This window comes from Chiroxiphia lanceolata, chromosome 7 (assembly GCF_009829145.1).
Source record: "Chiroxiphia lanceolata isolate bChiLan1 chromosome 7, bChiLan1.pri, whole genome shotgun sequence".
NCBI classification, from domain to species: Eukaryota; Metazoa; Chordata; class Aves; order Passeriformes; family Pipridae; genus Chiroxiphia; species Chiroxiphia lanceolata.
Window position 1 is genome coordinate 17,903,205 of NC_045643.1, and position 25,560 is coordinate 17,928,764.

General features: G+C 35.7%; 1 protein-coding gene across 4 annotated transcripts in view; it reads left to right on the forward strand.

Annotated features, from left to right (window-relative positions):
* OLA1 (Obg like ATPase 1) overlaps positions 1–25,560 on the forward strand; it is a 118,276-nt gene that overhangs the window by 69,351 nt on the left and 23,365 nt on the right. For all 4 annotated transcript variants that reach the window (XM_032693286.1, XM_032693283.1, XM_032693284.1 and 1 more), the window contains 2 exons: positions 9,659–9,739; positions 10,006–10,103. In XM_032693286.1, coding sequence (XP_032549177.1) covers positions 9,659–9,739; positions 10,006–10,103 — 179 coding nt within the window. The remainder of the gene's footprint in view (positions 1–9,658; positions 9,740–10,005; positions 10,104–25,560) is intronic.

Below are 25,560 nucleotides of genomic sequence, written 5' to 3' on the forward strand. Positions count from 1 at the left end.
GGCCTGTGAAAGCTCCGCCTAGTTACTTTTCTTTTCCTGGTAAATCAATCCTTAGGTCCAGTTACACACCTTCTACAAGTAGAATTGTGTAACTGTAAGACTGTAACAGCAATTCTTGGGCATTTCCAGCCGCTACTGGGTTTATTTAGATGTTCAGCCACTGGGTTGTGAGGCAGTCCTGTAGATTTTGCTTTGCCTCTTTTCCTTTAATGTTTTGTGTTGCAGAGAAGGCCTGTGGTTGCGTTCTATATATTGTACTGTGGGATTGACTGTGCAGTAAGTGACTTACTGGTCTAGGAGGAAAACTGTATGGGATTGATGAAAAAAGCAGTTAAAGATTATGCCTCCTCTCTAAAGCGGGAGCCAAATGTTAGGAGTGTATTTTGGCTGTTTGATCATCCTGCACTTCACGAATCCATTGCATTCTGCAGGTAGCTTGTTGGCCACAGAGACAGTTCTGTGTCCAGCACAATCTGTAGTGTTTCCATGTGGCTTGCAGCTACTGTTCAAGGCTTCCTCTTTCCAGGGCCAAAAATTAATACTTTTTTCCAAACAGGTTGTCTTCAAAAAAAGGGAGGATGGGACAGGACTGGGAGAGAACTTCTCAGGATTTGCCTTTTGAAGTTATTTGCTGGTATAATACATAGCCATTGCTATTAGTCTGTTCTTACCATAGCAGAGGTGTGGAACAAACAGCTCTTGTCTATGCTCTGAGTGTTCCCAGTTATTTTCCCTTTCAGGAAAACTAGGAGGTTACAGGGAAAAAAATCTGGTATTCGTGGATTGTTTTGGTTTTGTTTTTAAGGCACAATGTAAGAATTTTAGTCTCCCTTTTTTTATTGTTTACTTTCCCCCATCCTTTTTGGAAGCAATTTAAGTGAAGACACTTGAGAATTTCTTAAGAATTTTAACTGGTTGAGAGTTGTAGAAGTTATTCATCTTATTTTATAAATATGAATTGTCTGCTTTAGAGGATTCTCTTTATCAGTAAGCCTCCACAACGGTAACTTGGTAGTCTGAAATCTCCAAAAGGTTTAAGAGGAGAAAAATAGAAAATTGACAGTGTGTATCAGTCGACAGCACTTAAATCTGAGATTTGTATTTGATTGCCCACTGCCTTGCATTGTGTTATAACTTGGTAATTATCATTTTTCCTCTACCTAAGCCCACATTGCCTACAGTTGGTAAGTTCACCTTTGTGCAGTGACCTGGCTTTTGCAGTTGAATAGTGTTAACTGTTCATCCTGTCTCTCAGAGAATTGATTTCTCAATCCCCTGTCAGCAGAAATAAAATAGCCAACTGTTGTTAAGGAACCATCAATGAAATAATTTTCAAGTTCTACTTAAAAATCAATGGCACAATATTGTCCAAGATCAGCAACATGTGATGTTGACATGAGCTTGGAATAGCTTCCTTTACACATGTATTTTTGTCTGTTTTGTTTCTACTTCCTTCTTAGAAATGACTATCTGCTATTACTAAGGGTACTAGTCTTTCAGATGTGGTATACCTTTAAATATTATTTTGGCTATAACCTTCTGAAAAGATACTCTAGAATAAAAGCACTCCTGTTATTTGCATGTATTAGAACAGTGCATATATAATTTCAGAAAGCAATCAGAGTAATTTTGATTTTATATTTTAAATCTGTCTGATGCTTGTATCTGCAGAGACATGAGGTAGATATTGAGTTTAACTTTATTATTAGCTTATTATTCATCTTTCATTTTGGATAGCAGGAGATTTCAACGTAACATTCAAATATGTATGACTTTATAGATCAGAATGTGCAAATTCTAAAATCAGTTTAAAAAAAATTTTTTTAATTTATGAGATTTTTCAGTCATGAAGACAGAAATCTTCAAGTTAATATCATCTGATATAGTTAAGTGAACATTATTACAGGATTCTATTCCGTTACCCTTCCAGTATGATTCAATTCTAGTCCTTAGAGACTCACCCTCTGCAAAAGATATTCCTTCAGGTCTTTGTTAGTGCATGAAATCTTGAATTCCAGCACAGAACAATTCTTAGGCAGTGGTATTGTGATTCATACATCTGACCCCAAGAATACTTTGTGTAGTTGAGTTGATGCAGATTATTGATGTTACTGATGTGAAGACAAAATCGTTAGGTCAGTATCAATGTCTGCAGTGTTTGAGCTTCCAATTTTCAGTTGAAAGGTGGCTTTCACAGTAGGTCAGGATCACTGTTCACTGCATTTGAACTTCCAGTGTTCAGTTGAACAGGGTGCTTTCACAAGTCCTGCGAGATACATAAATTTCACTGCACTGTTAAAGTCAGTCTTTAAAAATTAGTTTTTCAAATCAAACACATTTTTTAAGAGCAAAAGTAATTGCAGTTATGAAAAGAGCAGTTAGAGACTCCTTTTTAATGTAGTGGTACAGGAATCATCTAGTGCATATTCAATTTAAAAGAAAGGCATCAAGCTTTGGTTTGTTACTGTGACGGGTGATGAACTAATAATTGATACTTACACTCTGCCTGTGCTCATTGTATTTTTCAGCATATATGTACTATGATGAGTAAAGCAAAATCTTCCTAGTTACATTTTAGGTAGCTTTAATCTCCTCCATTCCCCTCCTTTACATTTAATATCTTGGTCCTGTCCTGAAAATACAGTAACTGCTTGAAAGATATTTTTTTGTTCATCATTTGTTGTTAAAATCACCAGTGTGGTGTGGGAGATACTCATGTACAGCAGAGAGCTGGTAGATTCAGTTTCTTATTATTACCAATATATACTAGATGAAAATCTTTCCTTCCTGCAATATTCTGATGAATGGGATGGTGCCAAGCAGAATTCGCTGACCTCGTGCTGCAAGCGCTTGCCAGAGTTCTTACGGATGGATGAACTCTTATTTCCTCTAACTGATGATGTCAGTTGGGAATTTTCACCTTTCTTTCATTCCAAGTTGAAGATAAATACAGCAGTGAATCGTATAATATTTTTTCCAGTTTCTTTGGTCTCCTTTAGTGAGCGGAGAATTTGAGAAGCCTGTTTCTTCCACTGGAAGTGGAAAGAAAGAAGCAGCGTTACACGTACACTGTTGACATACTTTCTGCCGATGGCTTTTACAATTACTAACTTAAATCATAGGGAATCGAGAAAATATTTATATTCTTAATGCATGTAATTATGCCTAAAATCTTGAGTGGACCATTTACTGTGCTTAATGTGGTATTTAGAGGAAATTAAAGTTCATTCTGGAGAACATTTTGAATGTAGCAGGAAAATATTCATGGCAGATGTTTGTGAATTAATCAGTAGTAAAGCATGACTTAAAAGTACATAATGTGTAAATACACGTTTGGATTCTTTTGGTATTATCAGTAGACAAAGAGAAGTCAGTGCTTAAATACTTTCTGTCAAGGCTGATCTTTCCTGTGTAGATTTGACAAGTGGCTTAAAGTAATTACTTTTGTAAATAATGTCTGCCTGGGTATGTCTAGATCCAAGCCACTTACGTACATTGTGCGTACATACACCAAAATAACTCTATGTATTCGTAGTTGTATTTTCATTTGGCTTAATTCACATTTGCAACAAATGCATTCACATCTGTTTATTTGGAAATAAGTGTAAGTAAGAATATATAGTAAGTGCAGTAAGAGAAGTTTAGTGAAACTGTACAGAAGATGTTTCATTTTACTTTTCAGTGTGATTTCCCTATTCTGAATTTCTGAACTGCTAGAAATAATCACTTGTAGATAGACTGTTTTCTGTATTCTTGCCTGTTTTTTTCTTTGAGAAGTGACAAGTGACTGTGTCATTTTATGTATAACGCCATAGAACCCACAAGGGTGACCTATGCAGGAGAATTTGGGGATTATTGACATAAATTACATGACCTGGAAAACCTGTAGGATGTTTCGGGTGAAAGTACTTGTTGTGGTTTCATAAACGTTATTGATATCTAGCTCTAAGTGATCTTATATCACGTACAGCTTGTACAGGCTCTGTTAAAAGGTATTAAATAGAAGAAAGGATAATACACTTGTCCTAAATCCATTACTTCTCCCATTGTATTTTCATTAAAGTCAGTGAGCAAGGGAATTGTAAGAGATTAGACATTGTTTTGTACCACAGAGGAGCTAGCTTATTGTCACTCCAGTTGATGCAGTACCTGGCTTGTTCTCTTTCCTGTGCCCAGCTGCTACAACTTATTTGAGTGCTTAACACCATGGAAAAACTTGAACCAGCCTTTTCTTTAAACTGCAAAATTTGTCTTAATTGTCCTTTAAAATACTGTTGTTTCTAAACAGTATTTTTAAAATAAATTCTTACTTTGTCACTTCAGCCTCACACTTTTAAATCACCAGAAAACCTCCAGGAAAAGTAGAGAACCTAGTCTATGCTCAGTAGAACTGAAGAGATTTCCAAGGAAAACTGTGAATGGAGGGTCTGTGCACTGTGGGCACAGTGCACACTGTACACCTTGTGCTAACAAGGAAAATTGTGTGTACTCAATAAATTGCTCTTGGTGCAGCACAGTTAAACTAGCTATGAGTACCTCAAATAGCATTGTTCTCCCTCTGTATCTGAAAAACCATCATATGAATTTTGAAGGCCAGATAAAATACTGATTATTATCTGGTTTGATCTCTTGCATATCCCAGTTTAATTCTTACAGTCATGGTGAAAATAGAATGTATCTCTTAGGAGAAAAATTAACCTCTATTTAAATATTTTTGGGCTAGAGATAAATTACTTCAACTTACATAAGCTATGCCAGTGATTAATTATCTTTACTGTTTAGAAATAAGACAGCTTTAGCCTGTATTTGTCAGGCTTCAGCATGCTAGTGTGAAAAGCCCTGTACTATGTGAGTTTTTTGTTAATTATATATATATATAAAATGCAATAAGTATAAAAACATGGGATTTAAGAACATCAAGTCTTCAAGTATGAGCACTTTTTCAAAACCTCTTATTTTTCTCCTCCAGTTTGTCAGTATTTCAGGAGAGATAAGTGTGGAATTATTCACACTGGACATTAGCCTGTTTTTATACTCAAAGATTCTATTAGTCTTATAGTTACGATACAGTTCACTTGCTTGTGACCTTCCAGGCTTCTCAGTCACTCCACCAAGAGAGAAGTCATCTACCTGGTAAATAATGTATCCACCCTCCCTTGTCCCCCACCCAGCAAGTGTATGAACTTCAATGTATTGTACTGAAAAGCATGGTTTGCTTTCACTAAATCTGTGTTGCAGTTCTGGTCACTACACACAATTCACATTGTTAGTAATTTCCTATTCTCAGAATCTGTGTGTCATTAACATGGTCTTTTTTGCCCGTTGAAAGATGATTATTGGAGAAATGCAAAGTTTGTTTGGAGCCACACTGGAAGCACATTCATTGGATTTTCTATTTACAGTTACATTCTGAGACCTACTGGTTAGGTGGTGAGGTGGGGTTCACTCCATTTAGTGTATGCAGTGATTTACTAATTAAATACCTTACACCACTGTAGCAGGTTCCTTAGGGAAGTCAGCGTATGTTAGTTATACACCATCACCTTTAATATTGATATGCTATGCTGTTGAACTTTTGTGTGAAATGAAGAGCTAACCAAGAGCTACAGGTAATGTTTTAGGTACGCCTTATAGCTTTCCCAAGCAGCAGAGCAGTAGAAATGATAAATTTTTAGGCCATTGAAACACTTTAATAAAAAGTATTTAACTGCTTTTGAAGCTTTTACTGGGAGATGGTAAGTTATTACATCTTGGAAGTTTTGAAGGAAATGAATAAATGCACTGAGAAACAATCTATACTTCCCTTGATGGGGGAAAAAGCCTACTGTACTCACAGTTACTCTTTGTAGTAGTGGAGACTTTTGCACTGCCTGCAGGATCACAGAGAATTCACTTGCACTTTGAAGTGTGAAGTGATAATCCTCACAACTGCTTACTTCTTTATTAAATTTGCGGAAGTTAATTACATGCCCTGCTAATTTACAACAAAAAAATCACAATTCTCTGATGCCAAGTAGGCAAGTGAGTTTTCCAAGCTTCAGTTTAGTCCCTCATGCTGTAAGAAGAATTTGGCATTGGCACATATTATTGCTATCATTCATCCAGAAAGTTTATTAATGTATGCACATTTTTCAACACAGTAGTGTCTCATGAGCATGTCTTGGTAAATCTGTTATATGCAATTTACATGTATTTCATTGTTTTATACTACTGGACTTACTGTTAAAGTCCTGCTTAGCATTTGTGGGCTGACCACTTGTGGCCTTTAGAAAATGAGAGCAGGACATAAATTAAAATCACTGTATTGCATATGGCTAAATATACTAAGTAAGCACATGTGCTAAGTATCTTGCTGTGAATATAATCAGAAATTAACTGATTTTTAAAACAATTATATTTGACATTCATGAAATTTGCTGTATTCCATATGCCTTGACAACTGTAAGTAAATTGGATTTCAGAGGTTTTTTTGGCAGCCTTTTGAATGGTGCTTGTTATAATGTTGGTAGCTGAAAAACAACAAGAGTACCCCTCTCATCAGACAAGGCAAAGTGGATCATTCTGCTGGTGACAGATTGACCTCGAAGTGTGCAACTGAGGAGGCCAGATCTAATGAAACAAAGTGGATCATTGCTCTGTATTGTGTCATTAAGCGTCATGAAGTTAACTAGAGTAGTGATTAAATGTGTTTAAATGACTGTTACAGTGATAGTGAAGATAAAAAGGTTAGTTCGTAGTTTTTCACCGGTCCTAGATAGAAGCAAATAGTAAAACTAAAAATGGTGCTACATGAGATATAATCTGAAAGTGTGCTTCTTGCATGTTTGTTCAGAGTATTGAGGCAACTGAGTGAAAAAGAAATATATGGAAATATTTGCCTTTCTTCATATTGACAGGGAAATCTGAGTTCATCTGTCCCATTTTTAGGTTTCTGGACTGTATGCCTTATATTCTGCATAGTGTGACTGCTGCCCAGATAGAGCATCAGAGAAATCTTTGTATTGCTGCTTTGCCAGCTTCATACATAAATGCTGTACTTGCTTACAAGTTTCCATCCTTTTATCTAAGGAAGGTTTTCTAATACTTTGCCATCTTCTCTGTAAAACCAAAAGAGAACTGGCAAGTATACAGCTGTCGGTTCCCCCCAGCATATGCAGTTGTTGGTCTGCCTTCCCTGTGGAAATTGTCCGTATAATTACTCTTTAGAACAACAGTTGCAAACAGCATCAAGTCAGGTACCTAAATGAGAACTTAGAAAAACTAAGTCAGTGCCAAAATGGGTTTAGATGTGTCACTGTAGGTAGCAGGTGAATGTGGAAGAGAGGTTTTTGATTGGCAGCTCTGTGCTTAGATAGGCTTTAGAAAGGCTAAACCTTATTTGCTGTGTTGATGCTTGAAATTTTCTGGAGGTTCTGTGTTATATAGCTCCCCTTACAGTGTGATTAGAAAACACTTAATTTCTGCTTAAGCCTGAAAGTTTGGCTTTGATAACTTGTACGATAGTGGGTTTTTTTCTGTCAGTTTTTTACCAACTCCAATTTATGTGTAATAATGCATTGCTATTGGGAGGAAACTGTAATGCTGAAAGCCACCTGGTAGGTGCCTACAGAATTAGTTTAAAATCCAAAATAGTGTGTCACCAGAATTCCTTCACTGCTGAACAGGAATCTTGGTTGTTGTGTTGATTTTTAGATATGTCTGTTTAAGGAGAAGCTGAAGATAAAGATCTTAAATGAAAAGTACTTACTGATAGAATTGCTTCCCTTATCTTGTTTATAGTGATTAATTAAAAAATAAAAAGCACATAGGGTTAAAGATAAGATGGTACCACTGTTTTCTTCTTTATGTGTAATCTTGTTGCATGTCTCTACATAAGCTGTTCTGGCCACTCATCATAGTAACCAGCTGGGCCATTTCACCTGCTGGAGCCATTAAAGAGGACTCTCTCCCCCTAGATTAATCCCCTCCGACATTAGTTTTTTGCTCTGACAACTGGAGCAGGCATTCAGAATTTGCAGGTGGCCAGTGTGACGCACATAATTGCCTACAATTTTAGGCAATGAATAAAAATGGTCTACATTACTTGTCAAAGGTTGTATATGCAGTGCCAAGTGAGATCTATGGGAAGCCTTTTAGGGTTTAAAGAACAGTTAATAGCAAAGCTGCACAGTGCTTTTTTAATCATAATGCATTTGTAATATAGCACTTTGATCTTCTCCTTGTAGGAAATGGTGTTATATTAGCCACTTTTAAACATTTATGAGTGAAATTCAGTTATAGGAGAGTAAAAGTGATTATTCTTAGGCAGAACATGTTAGATTTCATTAAAAGTTTTAGCTTGCCCCTTCCTTGTTAAAATCTGTGGGGAGTCCTGTTCCTGGAGGGTTTCAAATCAGGATCTGAAGATTTAGAAGAGCTTTTTCTTTTTCTTTTTTTTTTTTTCCTCCACTAAAGCTACCGCAAGACTAGAAAAGACGGTAGTAAATACTGATGTTATTTGTGGTTGTTTATAAATGTACTTCAACCACACAGCATTAAGTGCAAAAAATGTTGTGCACTCAACAGTTTAGGGAATGTTTCCTTGTATTTTAAAGATCTTAATGCTCAGTTGCGTCAATTACAACTTTAAAAAATGCATTATTTAAAGCATGATCATAAATTATCTACAACAAAAAATAGGCGACTCTAAAATGTACTACTCCTAGAAGAGCCAAGTTTGACCTTTCAGACCCAAGAGCCTTTTATTAACACCTGCCTGTAAGGAGAACCGTGCCACACGCAGCTTTCGGATTCACGACCACAAAACTGATGAGGAAAGGCTTGAAGGGTTCAGTTTGTGTCACTTGCTGTTTGCCGTTTCCATTTCACAGATGATTAATCTTTCTGTGAAGAAAGGCCAGAGAAACAAAGCACATTGGGCTCTTCCTGCAGTTACTCCTTCTGAATGCACACTAGCTTGCTAACTAAAAGGCCTTTAGATTTCCTGCCGAGAGAGATGTTCTGAAAGTGAATGCAGCTGGTTGGAGGTCACCAGTGCAAGGCTCTTGCCATTGTGTAATGGAGGCTTTGGCAGGTTTCATTTTGGGGGGGGAGGGAGAAGGTGTTGGCGAAAAATTAATGCGGAATAAAAAGGGCTTTGGCCATTTGAATTAATTTCTTGAGGGTGGATCATCAATAATAGGCTCCATTTCTTTTGCTCACAATTTGAAGAAAAAAAAAAAGATATTTGTTGTGTTTTGTCCCACCCATTCCCTTTTCTTAATGGCATGTTTATATTGTACGTGGTCTCTCCCGCTGGATGCTGAAATGTCGCGTCTTACTGAGTTTGAAAAGCAATCTAAAATGTACTGATTTTTACATATATTGTATGAGCTCTGCTTATTTTCTTGGTGGCAAGAGATGATACTTGCGTATTGTGAATTTATCTTCCTAATTATGGGATTTGTATGGTTTTAATAATCCATATTGCTCTTTAGTGACTTTTATAGCAGCAATTTCTGTTTTTCTGGGAGAGTAAAAACTTGTTTCTAAAAGGTATTATCTAATTTTTAATTTGTGTGTATGTTTTGAATTTTAATGTATACATGCCTTGTTTAGGGGAGAGAATAGTCTGATATCCAGCTGAGTTTTTGACTTTTTTTTTCTTGATCTTGTGTAGGACGTAATGTGCAAAATCAGGACGTGGGTAATAGATGAAAAGAAAGCTGTCCGCTTCTATCATGATTGGAATGACAAAGAGGTAGGTTATAAATATTATCCCATGAACTGACTTCTAATTTTGCTACCTGTTACTGCCTTTTTTAAAGGTGATTTTTTTTTTTTTTTTAGATTTTATAGTGTATACAATGTTAAATTTATCAGCTGATTCTGTGTTTACCTGTGATTTATAGATTATACTTGAATCCTGTAGCCTTCTCAGACATACCATGAGGAAAATTATAATAAAATTAATTCAAGTTAGTATAATCTCCTTCTAAAATTCTCCTCCTATATTTTCACTTCCAGATTGATGTTTTGAACAAACATTTGTTTTTTACTTCAAAACCGATGATCTACTTGGTTAATCTCTCTGAAAAAGACTACATTAGAAAGAAAAACAAGTGGTGAGTGTGTACAGGTTAAATGTCTAAATTTGTTTCTGTTTCACATTTTTCAATGGTCAGTAATTCCTTGCGCATTTAGATCACCAAGGATATTAATTAAAATAACAATATAAACTAATCTTGCGCTTCTGTTACTTGTTATGCTCCCACTGATGTGCTGCTTGAGTACAATGCATATGGTGAAACCCTGACTGCAGAAAGGAATATGCTTTCCTTCCTTCTGTTTTTACATGAATCCATTAACTATGAAGAAAATAGATTTAATTTGGAAGTACTGATTTAAATAAACATGTGGCTTTATCATGTTATATAATGCTGATTGTCTGTCTGAACAACATATTTTTTCATTCCAAAGGAATGAATTGAATGCCAGAAGACTAAAGCTATGTGAGTTGCACAGAAATGTTTCAAACTGTGGCAAAATTGCACCTTTTAACAGTATCTTCATTTTGCAGTTGGCTGCCTGGCTTTCTTGCCACTGCTTGAACATTGCTTGTGGTTTACAGGCCTCTTTTGATGGGCTTTAATGCCATGAACAGCTCAGGTTTTAGTCAAGTATTCCTGACATCAATATTATGACTCAAGGATATGATGGTTACAAAATCAGTCTATCAGACATTCAGTGAACTGGATGAAGATCCAGTCCTAACATGGTAGACATATGGTGGGAATCCACTGTTGAGAAGTACAGCATTTAGCATGTTGTTGGAAGCTCTAGATAGGATAAATATTTGATTTGTGGAGGAGGGAACAGATTATGTAGTTAGTATATGATTAAAAAAAATCTACAGCAGTGTATTTAGTTTAAAAAAACACAACCAAACGGCAAATATTTTCTTAAAATTCAGAATTTTAAACACTGTACTTGTGAGATACTTTGAAGATGTATAAATGTATGTTTGTGAACAGATATATGCATGTAACTCATCCAAACAAATCAAAAGTATCTAAAGCGGAATATCTGAATTCTCCTAAAGTATACCCTCTGTTTCTCCCTGTACTTCATTAAGTACTTAGATGCACATGGTTTCAATTTTCCATTAAAAATTCTCATTTCCATATGATATCAAAGAGTGAGAAGGCTTTAAACTGAAAAATAAACATTCATAGACTGGAAGCCAAAACAATAATTAATGTCAGATGGTTAACTCCAATAAATCATTAGAATAAATTCTGTGAAATTACTGCAACTAAAACTGTCCTTTTGATACTACAAGACATTTTGTGTTAGTGTTAAAGAACAAAATTTAACGTATTTTAATAGCAACCCTCTCAGCCCTGAAGACAGACTTTAGAACAGACTTGATAACTAATATAATAATGTAAGCTCTTCGTGTTTGGCCAAATTTTATAATTTTAAACTAATTTGTTCCTTCTTTAAATGTTTTTTGGGTAGGACAATTTAAAATAAGAAGTGGTTCTACCCAAGGAAGTTTTTAAGATCAAGATAGTCATATTTGCTCTGTTATTATCAGGTGATATTCTTTTCAAAGTACAGACACTGAGGTTTCCTAAGGTTTGCTCTAACAGTACAGGCATGGAAGTTTATGTGAAAATGGATGAGTCGGTTTCCCTGTCCAAAAAAGGATCCTCACACCTGTATTTGGATGATTACAGGTAGAGCTCACTGGCTCTAATTGTACAGTAAATACCATTTCCCAGACCCTAATGGTAGCCAGACTACTTAGGCGACGCCAGTCTGTGATTTAGCTGTCGCCAGTCACCCCATGTTTTTTGTGAGACTAGTTGTGATGATGACATAGTTAAACCCAATTGAAAGCAAATCTTCAGATAAATTGCAATTTTTAATTTGTAAAAAATCAGAGGTTTGAGTTGAGGAGTCATATAATGAAACCGTTTAACTGTTTCTATTACAATTAATTATTTAGTTTTTAAAAAGTATACCCAGATCTTGTGGATGTGAGTGTAATTGTAGCTGAAAGATCAAAGCCTGGGTATCTGAGTGATGTTCCAGAAGAGAATTTACCACATAGCCATTTCAGTACAGTTTCTGCCTCCTGCTGTTCCTATTTTCCCTCAAGCTAGCCATTGACTACCCCCTGTGCATCCCTGCTCGTAAAAAATGATTGAGGAAGTATTTGTCATGTATTTATGAGTGGGAAACATTGTGTGATAGGGAAAGGCATCTACTAGAGCCAGAAAGATTGCCATTTCCTTTCCTTCAGCCACTCTGCCACAGCTTTAAATCCTCTGTTTATGCAACATAGCTTTTATATTTAAGAGCAGAATAAATATTTTCTATGAAGGATGCTAACGATAGACTTCTGTTATTTGTGTGGTGCAAGCAGATGTAAATGATTAGAATATATTTTACTGCTAGATGCCACTTTGTGATTTTTGTTATTATTTTGAGGGGTAGAGATTCATATTTGAAATGCAAGGCACATCTAGACCAGTCATTCGTCTCCAAAAAAATTTATTTCTGAGCTTAATTTATAATAATTACTTTAACAAAAGTAAGGTTAATGCAGGAAATGCTCCGCTGTAAAATGTTTTCATCAACTTTTGCAACTATGTAAGTGTTTAAAACAGCAAAGGAGAGGAGAGATTGTGGGTGGAGAGGAAAACTAAAATTGTCTTTGTTTTACTAGGTCACTCTTTCAGAATTAATGAACATTTTAATTGTTAGTTAAAACAAACTTACATTTAAGTGCCAACATGTTATTTTTCAATCCAAGAAAAGAAGAAAACACTGTGAGAGATAGGACTATTGTGTGTTTGAGTAGGTGTATTGACCTTTTGAAAGATGTAAAAACTGGAATGGCTCCAAGCAGTTACTTGCTGGTTTTAACAATGTTGAATTAGTCATTCAGTTGATTTATGATTAAGACCTAGCCCCTGAAGAGAAGCTGACATGGCAGCTGTGTTAGTCGCACTTGTGTTATGATCAGATGACAGTAATCTTGATGTTTCTGGGGGAATCCACTGAAACCATTCTTCATACATATTACTCTGCTCTAAATGAATACTTCAACTTTTCTTTTAATAATTCCTAATGTTTTTTATGTGGATCTAGTGCCTCAACATGGTGTATATGTATTTGAGTTTTACCATGAAAGTGTTCTAGGTAAGCCTATTAATTATCAGTTGAAACTGGTTTCTGAGTCACAGGATGTCGTGTAAATCCAGGATATCAGATTTGTCAGCCCTTCATCTAATTAAAGGTTTACATTTTAGTCTTGCTAAAGAGACTTTAGTGCTTTTAGTGGCTCATAATATGGATTCCAATTATGAAATATATTGAGCTAATTAATGGGAAAATATAGTGGGCTGTGCTTAGCATCGTGTTTAGTTTGGTATTTTGGACTTACTCTTTGCAGAAAGAACCAGGAATACTCCATGTGTCAAAACTGCATAAACTGATGTTTTGACTCAACTTCTCAGGTCTAGTCAAGTGAATTTTACCATCCTATGCCTAGACTGTAATTCAAAGAGCCGATTATGCTGCTGATGGTTTTCTAATATTTCTAGCATTGTAACTAAATTGTCTGAGACTTGATATGGATTTTTGAACATTGTTTTCTGTAATATAATTCAGATTTGTTGAATATCCAAATGTTATGTTATTTTTAAGGAATTGTTTCTCAAAATGTTATGGTAGACAATCTGTTAGAAATAATTTGGGTGTTGGTGGGGTAGGGAAGTTAGTATCTTACTCCTGTGTATTTAGAAAAGCAGCATATATATCATAATAAATAAAATTTTCCCCTTTAGTTTTTATCACATTTTTAATGTTCTTAAACTAGAAGAGGCATAATTAGGTTGGATGAAAGGTCTGTCTTTTCTAGTATTGTGTTTCTGGCAGGCCACTAACAGATGTCCAGAGAAGATTATAGGAACAGATTAAGCAAACAGAATGTATGCATCCAGCTTCTTGCAATCTGTTATTGTAGAACTGACTAAGCCAGATATGATATACTTGTGGTTAATACTTTTTGACTGATTTTTATTCTATAAATTTAGCCATTGACCTTTTGAACCCAAGTATACTTTTTGGCATCTCAATATCCTGAAGCAGGGGCTTCATATAGCACATAGCTTAACTATGTGCTATATGGAGAAGTACTTCCTTATGCTTGTTTTGGATCTGCCACATCATAATTTCATTTGATGCTCCTTAGATCTTGTAGTATGTGAGTGAATAATCCTTTTCTATTCATCTTTTTCATATTGCTTCAGATGTTCCGAATATTAAAAAAAAAATGGAGAGGGTGGGAAAATCTGACATGAAGAAAGAAATATCAGGGGTCAAGTACAAGGAAGACTCAATAGGTTTGAGTATGAATTAATCTGCTTCACTTGGTCCTTCACTTTTAAACTAGTTAGGAAAGAAAGTTATTATCTAGTAATGAATGGACACTTGCAGTTCTCCATCGTGTTTCTGTGGGTATGGATCTTTAGGCAGAGACATTTTATTCTTATAAATATATTTGAGAATGTATTTGTAGAAATTTTAAAATCATAATTATAAGTAGTAATGCCATCATGATATTTAGATCTTTTCTTGACATGGCTGCTTAATGATTTTAAGGTTCTCTTCTATGTTGACGGATTTGGAAAATAAATTTTTTTTTACAAGTATATTACACTTCTTGTTCCTGCCTTGCAACTGAAATATTTTTTTAAAAATATTAGGAGGTGATTTATGTTTTCTGTGTATAAATAGAGTTTTGCACATGCAAGTTGATAAGTCAGATACTCAAAGTTAACTAGATTCAGAATTTAGGCATCTTGCTGCATCTTTACTGCCTGACTGAGGAAGAGTATCTTACAGCTCAAGTTGTTTCAGCTAGAGGATTGCATATGTTTTACATAGAGCACTTACCTAGTGTAGTAGGGGATAGTACATGTTTGCTTAATAAACAGTTATTCTTTATTGTTTCTTATACAAACTAATTAATGACTACAAATTAATTAATCATCCATCAACCAAATGGCAGTCTGTTTTCTTTCCAGCACCATTGTCTGACATTGCCGATTGACTTCTCATAATCTTCTATCTTACCAATTCCAGTGACTTCTCATTTAGTTGTTCTGTCTGTCCCAGACACTTTTCCCCACCCTTTCCCTTGCTGATGTGTTCTCCACGGGTCTTTGCCAGATTCCACCTCCCTCTCCTTTGATTTCATCCCCTTCTTGCTGGCTTAGTTCCAGTCCAGTCCTCTGGTCTGGATGATTGCTTTCACCAGACTTCCTGCTTTGCTTTGCTTTCTTTTCCCTGGCCCTTTGGAGTCCCCTGTCCGTTTGAATGTGAATAGATATTGTTTGGGTAATAGCAGGTGTTGGGGACATGTCTGTAGGCATGGAAAGATGGGTCCCTGCTCTCAGCATCAGTGTGTAACCTCATCCCAGACACAAAAGCACCTTCCAGGAGTCTAGCTTCACTACAGTATTCATCTTTTGCTCAAGTGTGATGGTTAATCTCTGATAGCAAGTTTACTCTGTGCTGAATGTAGAGTCTTGGCTCCTAAGTATTAGGACAGTGAATTTTTCAAATAAAAAGTTTCTGTATGTTTTAAAAGTGGACAATGCTGTATGGTGAAGCTGTTTACAAAAATTCTGGTCCATCTGATTACAACGTGGCACTGAAGTGTAGGTTGTGAAGCTGAAGTGTAGATTGTGAAGTCAGGGAATAAATAAAGCCTCAGTAATTTACTTGGGATATGTTGAGTCTTGAACTGGTAAAAAGAGGGGTGGTTGTGGTAGAGGGGGACCTTCTGGTTTTTGGGAGGGCCTGTCCTGGGCAGATAAAGGTAGCAGCACAGTATGGTTAGAACTCATGAAAGGCTGCAGACTGTAGAGAGCAGGGTGACCAGAGTAATGAAGAGCAGTCTTTCCGGTGTTCTGAGTGACACATGGCAGCCCAGCACACCACAGCACCAAACACCAGCCCACCATAACCATAACCCACAGAGCCTCTTGTGTACTCTGAGAGCATCCGTGGGCACCAAGCTAATTGTACTATCAGAGTAATGTAAAAGAACTGTTTATTAACACTTCATAGCAGTAAGGCTGTGCTGAGTGAAAGCAGCTACAAGTAACTTTTCAACCTCATCGCTGTGTGTATGATTCCTGTCTTACCAGCTGCATGTCATCCAAACCTCCCTTTGAACAATTCAGCTTTGCTTACCATCTTCTTTTCCTTTTCTTCTCTCTCCAGATGCTCTTCTCGGTGTTTTTAATTTTTTTTTTGGCTGTCATCACCACAATTTCTGAGTTGTTTATACACAATTCTGTGGGTTCAGTTGTAACATTGAACAACTGTGGCTATGAGTTCGGATGCTCCACCAGTTTTGTAGTTGGCTTGTGTAGTCTTATGAATTGCTACCTGCAATGGTGCTTTTTTTTAATCTCTCGTGGCAGTTGAGGAATGAAGTAATTTGTGTGATATTTTATTTAGACACTTGGATTTTCATGGGCAAAATCTAAAGTAGTAGATGCTAACTTGCAACAAACAAAAACTTAACTATTTACAAAGTTATCCAAAGCTGTGCAGTGTAAAAAAAGGCATCTTTATTTGTATATACTGTCTGAACACTTCAGAAGCTTTGTTTCTTCTTGATCTTCAGTGGAATTTGGACTTTTCAATGAATATTTTTGTCACCTTTATAAACGTGCTGCTGAAGATGAAAAGTACTAAATGAGAGAAGAATAATGTTGCACTATGTTTAAAATCAATTAATTACACAACTTGGATTCATCCAGTGTATAGATTACATGAGCAGCAAAGAGAAGGACCTCCAGAAGAAAATGGTATGTGGTAACATTGTCTAAGACAATGATGTAAGTTCTGTTGCAAAATCATTACAATGTGACATGTTTCTGACTCTGGATGCATAACGAGGTACAACATCCTTTATGAACTTCAATCTTCTTTTAAACTGGAGAATGCTTAAGCTGCTCAGAAGCAAACCTGAGCTGCAGAGATGTCTCTTGAGTATAGATTTTGTTACTGTGTAGTGGATATGCAGAAAGCAGAGGCGAATAAATAACTGCTCTTCCTTCTCCCGGTATGTTGTGTGAAGAGCTTACTATGTTGTGTGAAGAGCTTACACTCCACTGTTGAGAAACTTGTGCTTCATGCATCAGTTTTCTTCAGTGTTTCCCTAAAAGTCTTATTGCTGGTGAAATTGTAGACAAAATTTCTTGAGAAATGTTCTTCACTTTAAAATCAAGTTACCCAATAAAAATATTGATATTGTCTAGCAATTGCATATTTTTTTCTGGAATGGTATCAGTGGTTTGTCTCCTGAATGATATCTGCAAAGACACTATGTGTTCTGTCAGTCCTCTTTTTCAAAGGCCTTCCAAATGTGCTCAGAGTCATTTAAGTGTCTGCTGTGTGTAGCTGAGGTCCCTCACTGAACAATGCTGTCACAGCCTTAGCTGACTAATCACTGCTTCCCTTATTTGTTGTAGGTTAGATCACAGTTTTGACAATGTATAGTTTTATATAGCTTTCCTATATCACTTTTACTGGCAACTAAATGAGTTTGGGAATTCTCAGTAGCTTGACACCTTTTTTAATACTCTTAAGTGAGTTTTTAGCTTCAGAGTGTCTCATCTTTTTATATCCTATGTTCTTAGATTCAGACTGGTTTACATTTAGGAGAATAGGCATTTCTCTTTCACAGTACTCTGAGCCAGTGATGTCCTAAACACTGAAATGAGAAAGTGAAGGACAAAACAGTGCTTTAGTCACTTGTCCGTATTATAGAATGGAAGAAAAGGGAAGGACAAGCAGCTTAAGAACCCAGCTTTCATATTGAGGACCAGATTGTGTAATCAAGTTGCTAGTCCTGAGCATCACCTACACAACCTCATCGACAGGTCCTCAGGAGTTTTTGGAGGAGAGTGGGTGCTAACCACCATGCCAGTGCTGTCATCTCTGTTCCATATTGTCTTAGATGCAGATTTCAAACCCTGGTAAATAGAGTACAGTAGTGAATTTCACTCTTACGCATTTTAGAGTAAAGCAGTTTGACTATGCACGTAAGCCTGTAGATGTTTGGGTCAAAATCCTTTCACATTTGAAGATCCTGATAAGAAACATCATTAGTAATGAAAAAATAAACCACTTGGTTTCTGTACTCTTTTGAGTTGTTGTGTGTTACAAGTACAGCTACCTTCACTGCAGTGATTTTTGGTTATAATGATATTGATGAAAGAATGAAAATGAAGTAGGGTGAAATAGTCTCCTCAGTTAAATTTTGCAGGGATTAAGGTTACTCTTTGATTGAAAATTAGTGTCTAAATCTACTAGAAGACTGAGCTTTGTTCTGCTGCATTTTGCTGTTAATTGTTGATATACGAAAATATTTTGTGATGCAAGGTACAAAGGTCCAGTTAAACTTCTTTCATTGCAGTTAAAATGCTATCTTCTAATATGCTGTAACTGTTTCTGCATATTTGAATGTCGGGAATTTTGGGAGAGAAAGAGGTACAAGCCATGGTTTCACTTACAAGCTCAAAGAATAACTGGACTTTGTCCCATTAATGAGCAGGTCTTATTGTGGAAAGTAGGATTTGGTTATTTTTAATAATGGGAGTTTTTGTCTTTTTTGCTTTACAAATAAACTAATAGAGATTTGTGCAAGAGATTTTTCTTCTTTTTAGTAGTTGTTTATTCTTCAGTTACTGATCTTAAGTTATTTATTACTGATTAATTTATTAAGCCCCGTGCCTTTCAGAATGAATGAGCATTGTTAGCCTGCCTTTGTCAACTAGACACTATAGGAACAGAAGTTGTGCATAGTCCTTAAAACAAATAAATTCTCTTTGAAATTAAGGGGGAAATAGATAATATGGGCATGCGTCCCCAGCTTTTAACATCTGTTGGGTCGCTGTTATATCTGACATAGCATTTAAAAGCCAGCAGTTGTTTTTGGGGGGGTGCTATTGAGAATCTGGAAGATGGAGAGGAAGGCTGTCCAATGACTTTAGAGAGGTGGGTGGCTGTGGTCTCCCTTGGTGTGATGGGAGCAATGTGAGTAGCTCCTCCTTTTTTAGGATCTAATGCCTCCTTGCTGCCCGTAACTGGTGGATTTTGAGAGGACAGTCCTTCACTCTCATATTAGGCACATCAACAGTTGCAATAACTGGCAGATGAGCTTTGATTTTAGACTTTTTTTAAAGCAAAAAGCCTATGATAATATCATCTCATTAGGAAATAACAAGAGAATATACTTGTATTTCTTTTGCTTTTTTGGATTTCGCGTTGCAATCAGCATTGCTGTAATACTATCTCTTAAACAATGTCCAAATTCGTAAATATCTTTCCATAATGTGTTGCTCAGTATTGGTGTATATGATTCGCAAAGTATCTGTATATACCTCTAAAATTCTGCTTATTGAATTTGTCTGGATCATTTCCTGAAACATTCCTTGCTATCACATGCTACAGAATTGTGTTAATATCACTGGGTTTTTGTAGTTGAAGTTTATTTTATTTCACCTACCATTCTTCCTCTCACTGCAATTGATATTTGAGATATTTATAGGATATGGGAAAAATACTCGTCTTGAAATTGTTCTTTGTGAATGGTCTGAAACATCTTCATGCTCTGGAGGAATATGTTATGAAACATTGTTCTGTTTTCTATAAATAAGGTCTACAGGGGAACATCATTTATTATAAATGGAAAAATAATGTTTAAGAAGGATGATTCTTTTATAGAGTTGGAAATATAGGCTGCTGTGGCTTTGGCACCCATTTTTTAGGTTTACTTTTGTTCTATGTGAATTCTTTGTTTCACAATTGACAGACATTTCTCATTGATGACTATTTTGAAAATCTGATGCATTTTTTTAAAAAACAGTTTTCCTTTTAGTTTTGTGGTTATTTACAACTCTTTTTTTATTACATATGTGGAAATATGTTTTCATTTAACTGCTTGTGTTTCCCAAGAAATATATCTTACCTTCTAGAGTTTTGGCAGAGTATATTATTTTCACAACTTGAGTTTTTTCTAATGGCTAATACTGATGACTTATGTTTGGATGTTGATAGTCACTAGTTTTACAATCGATAGAACCATGTATTCTTGCCTTGAAACCAGGAATAGATGCATCTTCATGTTTAAACTGGAAAGTTTGTACGTTACATATGTTTAATGGAAGAACTGTCAGATGAGACATGCATATCTTATTATCCTTTATTATCAATGCTTGAGCTTAATTATTGTTAATTTGAAGAGAAGTTAAATAGAATAATGTTTGGGATTGACTGTTCTCTGACATTAGTTTCTAAAACTTGAAGAGAGATTTAGAAGGTAAGTACTTGAAAGAGAGTTAAGTGCATGTGCTGGTTTTGTACTTCATTGACTCGGACAATGAAAATGCATTAATCAGATTCATTGTATATCGAGTCTCTCTCTTGTTCTCATGCATTGGCACAGTAGGACATTTCTGAAGCGAAAATGTATTTAAATCCAAATGGCTTTTATTAAAACAAAAGAGAAAATCTTACACCTAATATATTGAAAACCTGCACCATGTTGTCAATCTAAAACATGTGATGGTACTTCCAGCTTATGTTTTATTTCAGAGGCTCATTAAATCCATACCTGTTTTTTATTTAATAAAACCTTTATGTGCCAGGATACTCAGATTAATGAAGTGTGCATGCAAGTGCATGTGTGTTCAGTTTCCCATAGGATTTTTAAAAATTATTATTAGTACTATTATTTAAAAATAACTTTATGGAGGGTAAATGTTTGTCTTTGGCTCCCTCTATCTGCCTGTCTTGTCTTTGTGAACTAATGCTTTTTCATAACTTGATCCATCAGATAGATTGGAATCAGCAGATAAGATGTCTGCAAGTATTTTGTATAGGCATTTGGTAAAATAAATAAGTAGAAATATGGTCAAGAGGCATGAAGGACTACTAAGGAATTTAGTTCTCGAGCTTAAAAACAAGGTTAATGAATTTGTGTTCAGATAGTATCTTGCTGAAGTACATTTCCATTCCAGTCAGAATCTAATGTCTATACTAGGTTTTCCATAAAGACACAGCTATATGATCAAAGTATATTAAATAGAAACATAGTTTTAGCTTCCTGTCTTGCAGTGTGGTGTCTGATAGCCTTTTGTTTCTAATTTCTAGTTGTGTTAGTACCCTATTGACATAGAAGGTAACTAGATTGTTCTATTAGTGATTTCTGACAAACAGAAATTATTTGATATGCTAAAGCTATTTCTGACAGAAGATAGAAAGTTTTGACAAACATGCATGGCACAGCAAGTGTCCAATTCTAAAGAGCAAAATAAATGCAAACCACCATTATGGGGAACACAAACAGCCTGAAAGCAAGTTATCAGTAAGCAAATAATTGTTGAACTGTTATGAATGGAATAGGATGTTGAAATAGGGCATGATTGGCTGATGTTACATATGTCCTTGATTACCTTCCTTGTGCTTTTATCCTAATAAGTGACATTCTTTGTATTCCCTTGGATGGCTAGACAGTCTGACACTGAAGAAGAATAAATATTGCATGTGGTACACATTAAGCTGTCATCTAGGACAGCATTTATAAAAAGTAACTAGAAAAATTCATAAGAAATTCTGCAGTGCTACAGTTTCCTGGCTCCAGTCATAATTGTCAAAGTTCTTGACACATTCAGGTCTTCTGAAATGATTTCGGTTTACAGCTACTTGGTGTATGAATAATTATTAAGGATTCATTTTTTCTCGTGATGCAGACTGTTAACGTTCTCAAAATGATGCATTTTCATTAAAGACCATGTAGTAATAAAAAAAAATAAATACAGATGTGGTGTATGTAGCTAGTTCTCTTGCAGAAGTCAGAACTAGAAGATGCATAGGTGTGAAATAGAATTAATTGATAAAATTAAAGAACTCTCTTTCAAATGCTGTCTTTGAATCTTGGTGAAAAATCCATTATGAGCCCGTGCATTGCTACGATTATTCTAATTTGGAAATAGACCTTTTTGTGTAAAATATCAGCCTTCTGTATTTCTTCACTGACTTGAAATTAAGACTCAAAAGCAACGTAGCAGGATATCATCATCTCTGCAAGGGCAATGGCGAAAAACCCTTTTGAACTATCTAAGCTGATGAGTTAGTGTTTGAACGGTAATTATTTTAATCTTTAATTTCAAGAAGAGGGAAGTCTGGTAGTTATATTCTTGATACCCTTAAATCTCTGAATTTCTTGTGATGGCTTGTACATTGACCAAGAAATATTCAGTGACTCCGTTGTCTTTCCTTTGTCTGTTAGTCTGTTGACTAAGATAATATCATGATACTTTCTGGAGTTTGACACAAAATTTCCCAATAAATATTTTAAGGGATTCTCACAGTTCTGTCACTGACCATGTCATTGGAACTGTATACTGTATTCGTGGTATTATCTGCTTTTGTTGCGTATGAAAACACAACCTTCTTCCATTTTGTTTAATTCATGTGATTGGGGGATTTTTTATTATTTTACTGAATTCAAAATATCCCATAAGGAAAAAGAAAAAAAAGCCTGTTACCACTTCATCAAGTTACTTGAGGACTAACATAATTTTATAGGTGACACTGTGCTTATTCTCATCCCTCTTCCAAGAAGCCTATAACTTACAAGATCTCATTGTGAGTAACTTGGAATGGGAAAATAGGACCATTGGCTCTTTCATAAATTTGCATTGAATGTTAATTGAAAAGTCTTAAAAGAGGTCTTAGAACAGAGTTGGGAAAAAAAATCTGTATTCATGGGAACGGATAAAGCTGAAACACCTGTTTAGGTTGAAAAAAGTTTTCTCCAAGTATAACACTGCTCAAATGTTACAGGTAACTGTTAACTCTGTGGACCACTACAGAGCACAAAATATTTGCCCAACTGGTAAATTGAACTGTAAGTCCCACTGTGGGAAATTGCTTTGCTGTGCTCCAAACAGCAGTTATCTTAGTAATTGTACCTGAATTCTTTTGTGGCTAATAGATAGTTGATGTCCTTCTTATCATGATAGAATTAGGTTATTGCAATATTATTAATTGTAAAAAATTCAGGTAAGATGTGTTCATGTAGTTTAAGATGGGCTGAGTATGATTTTTAATTGGTGCTCTGAGAGCACAGGGTTTTGAGTTGAGAATGTGCATAACCCTGCATTTCACATTCTAAACCGGCACTCGCAACAAGGAGCTTATCAGAGCAAATTGTCTAGTCCATCCCCTTCCTCACTCAAAACCTAATGACCCTTTATCATCATGGTTTAGATTGCTGGACACAGATGTGAGAAAATACAAGTAATCTACAGGTAACTACAGTAGCTGCACTGATGTTCTCAGAGAACTGACTGCTGGGAAGATAAAAAGCTTCCCACAGAGCCTGTGACTTTCCAGCAGCAAAGCACATCATGAGCTCATACATGAAGTTTTATTTGCTGAAGATTCACAATAAGATGCATTAGGACATTCAGCAGGGTCCCTTCTTAGATGAGCACAAGAATTCAGTGGGGTTGTTAGTTGATGCACTAGTGCATGGCTTCACACTAAAACTAGAAAGTCCAACAATACCAATAATGTTTCTTTTTGAGAACATCACAAACTACAACTGTATATGGTATTAATGTTAACCTAGTTTGTTCTTGATAGTAAGTGATCTAATGTCATTGGACTTTTTTTCTTGTCATGGAAGGTATTCAGGTGTGAAGCAAATGTTTGTTAGGAAAAGAAACTGCTGGCTGTTGAAATAGTTAACAGTACATTCTAGATAGGAAGATAGAAATAAAGTCTTACATGAAAAGATGTGTGATTAATTACCATTTTTTTTACTCAGCATCTTTTCTTATAATCATAAAGTAGATCTAAAAATCTTTGTGTTTGGATACTTTGCCAAGGAATGGAAAGGAAATAAAATATTTTTCAGATAAATTTCACATACCTTAAGGTTAGTAAGGTAATGATCTGTTTACTATTTTTAAATATTATTTTTGGTAATCCAAGAAGCTACTGTAATACAGTTTTTAGTGATTCAGTAAGGTTGAAATGTATCTATTAAACCATATGGGAATGATCAATGTGAATCAGTCTGTCTGCACTTTCATTCTCGTCTAAGTAACTTAAGTATTAAGCAAGTTACTTACATAGAAAAAATGAATTTGGATGCTGACGTGCCTTTTTTTACCCCCTGTTTTTTTAATCATCTGTAAGTATGGGGTTTGTGAGGAGAGAGATAACATGGCGTGAGAGGTACAGGTCCTCCAGAAATGATGAACCACAGAGGGTGATATTTAATATTAACAGCAATAAGCATTACAGTGGTGGTCGTTACAGAAAATGGTTATCCTTCAAAAAGCCTAAAACCCAAGTCAAAGAAAACCTGTGAACAACCTCCTGCCACCCAGAAAGAAACAAAGTATAAATCCCACAAATAACATCCCCCCCTCCTCTGGTAGCATGAACAAGACAAACTTCTGTCTGTTTTTTAATTTAAGTCCTTCCACCCTTTTCCATCACCCTCAAGGCTTCTGTGTTCTGTGGTCGATCCTGGGGAGTTGCTCCATCGACGGTTGCTGCTGTCGGTGGCAAACCTTTGAGCAGGAGGGCTGGCTGTAAGGCTGTGCTTCTCAAGCTGAGCCGGTGACCAGAGCAGCGGTCTCCTTAATTTTCTGTTCTATTGTTGATCCTCCATGAGCGAAAACTACAAGACGCTCTGAAAACTATCTATTCTTTGCTCTTCATCACTGCCACTTACCTCTCTTCTACTGTTTTCATGCCCATTTTCCAGCTTATGCCATCCTAAATGGTAATAAGCAGAACTCCTTATTGCAGAGCCTAACAGACATGCTCTAAGAAATTATTTTCAGTGTTTACATATACCTTTTAGTTCACAGTAAAGACGTGCAGAAATATTTTCTCGTTTTCAATAGCAAATAGGAGCTACAAGAAAAGAGATATATATATTCCCTTGTTCTATTTCGTCTTTTGATTGAGGAAGACAAAAGAAGTAAAGGGGTATACATACTGTAAGAATGATTCCCCACCCTTTTTTAATCTTTAATTAATTATAATGAAATCCATGTACAAGTTGCAGAAAACATTTGATATATCCTTTTTATTATACATGCCGTGTTTCATATTCTGTAGTGGCTTTAATTCTCAACTATCGTAGACATATGGAAAACCAGAAAAAACGTTGACTATTACAAAGTTTTGTTTGAGCTTTTTAAACTGAGTGATTAGCAGAAATAATGACCCTGTCAGCCTTAATCACATTAAAATGTGGTTAACATCATTTAATTTTTTCCACTTAATATGCGAAAATTTCCAGTAGATTTGCAGTGAAGGCCATTGAAATTCCATTAGAACAAGAATAAAAATTTCAGGCATCATTTATTCAGAGAGGGAATAAAGGTCTCGTCTGAAAACTGCTGAATCTTTCTATTAGGGAAACTATGAATCATTGCATTGAGAGTACCTTTAGCT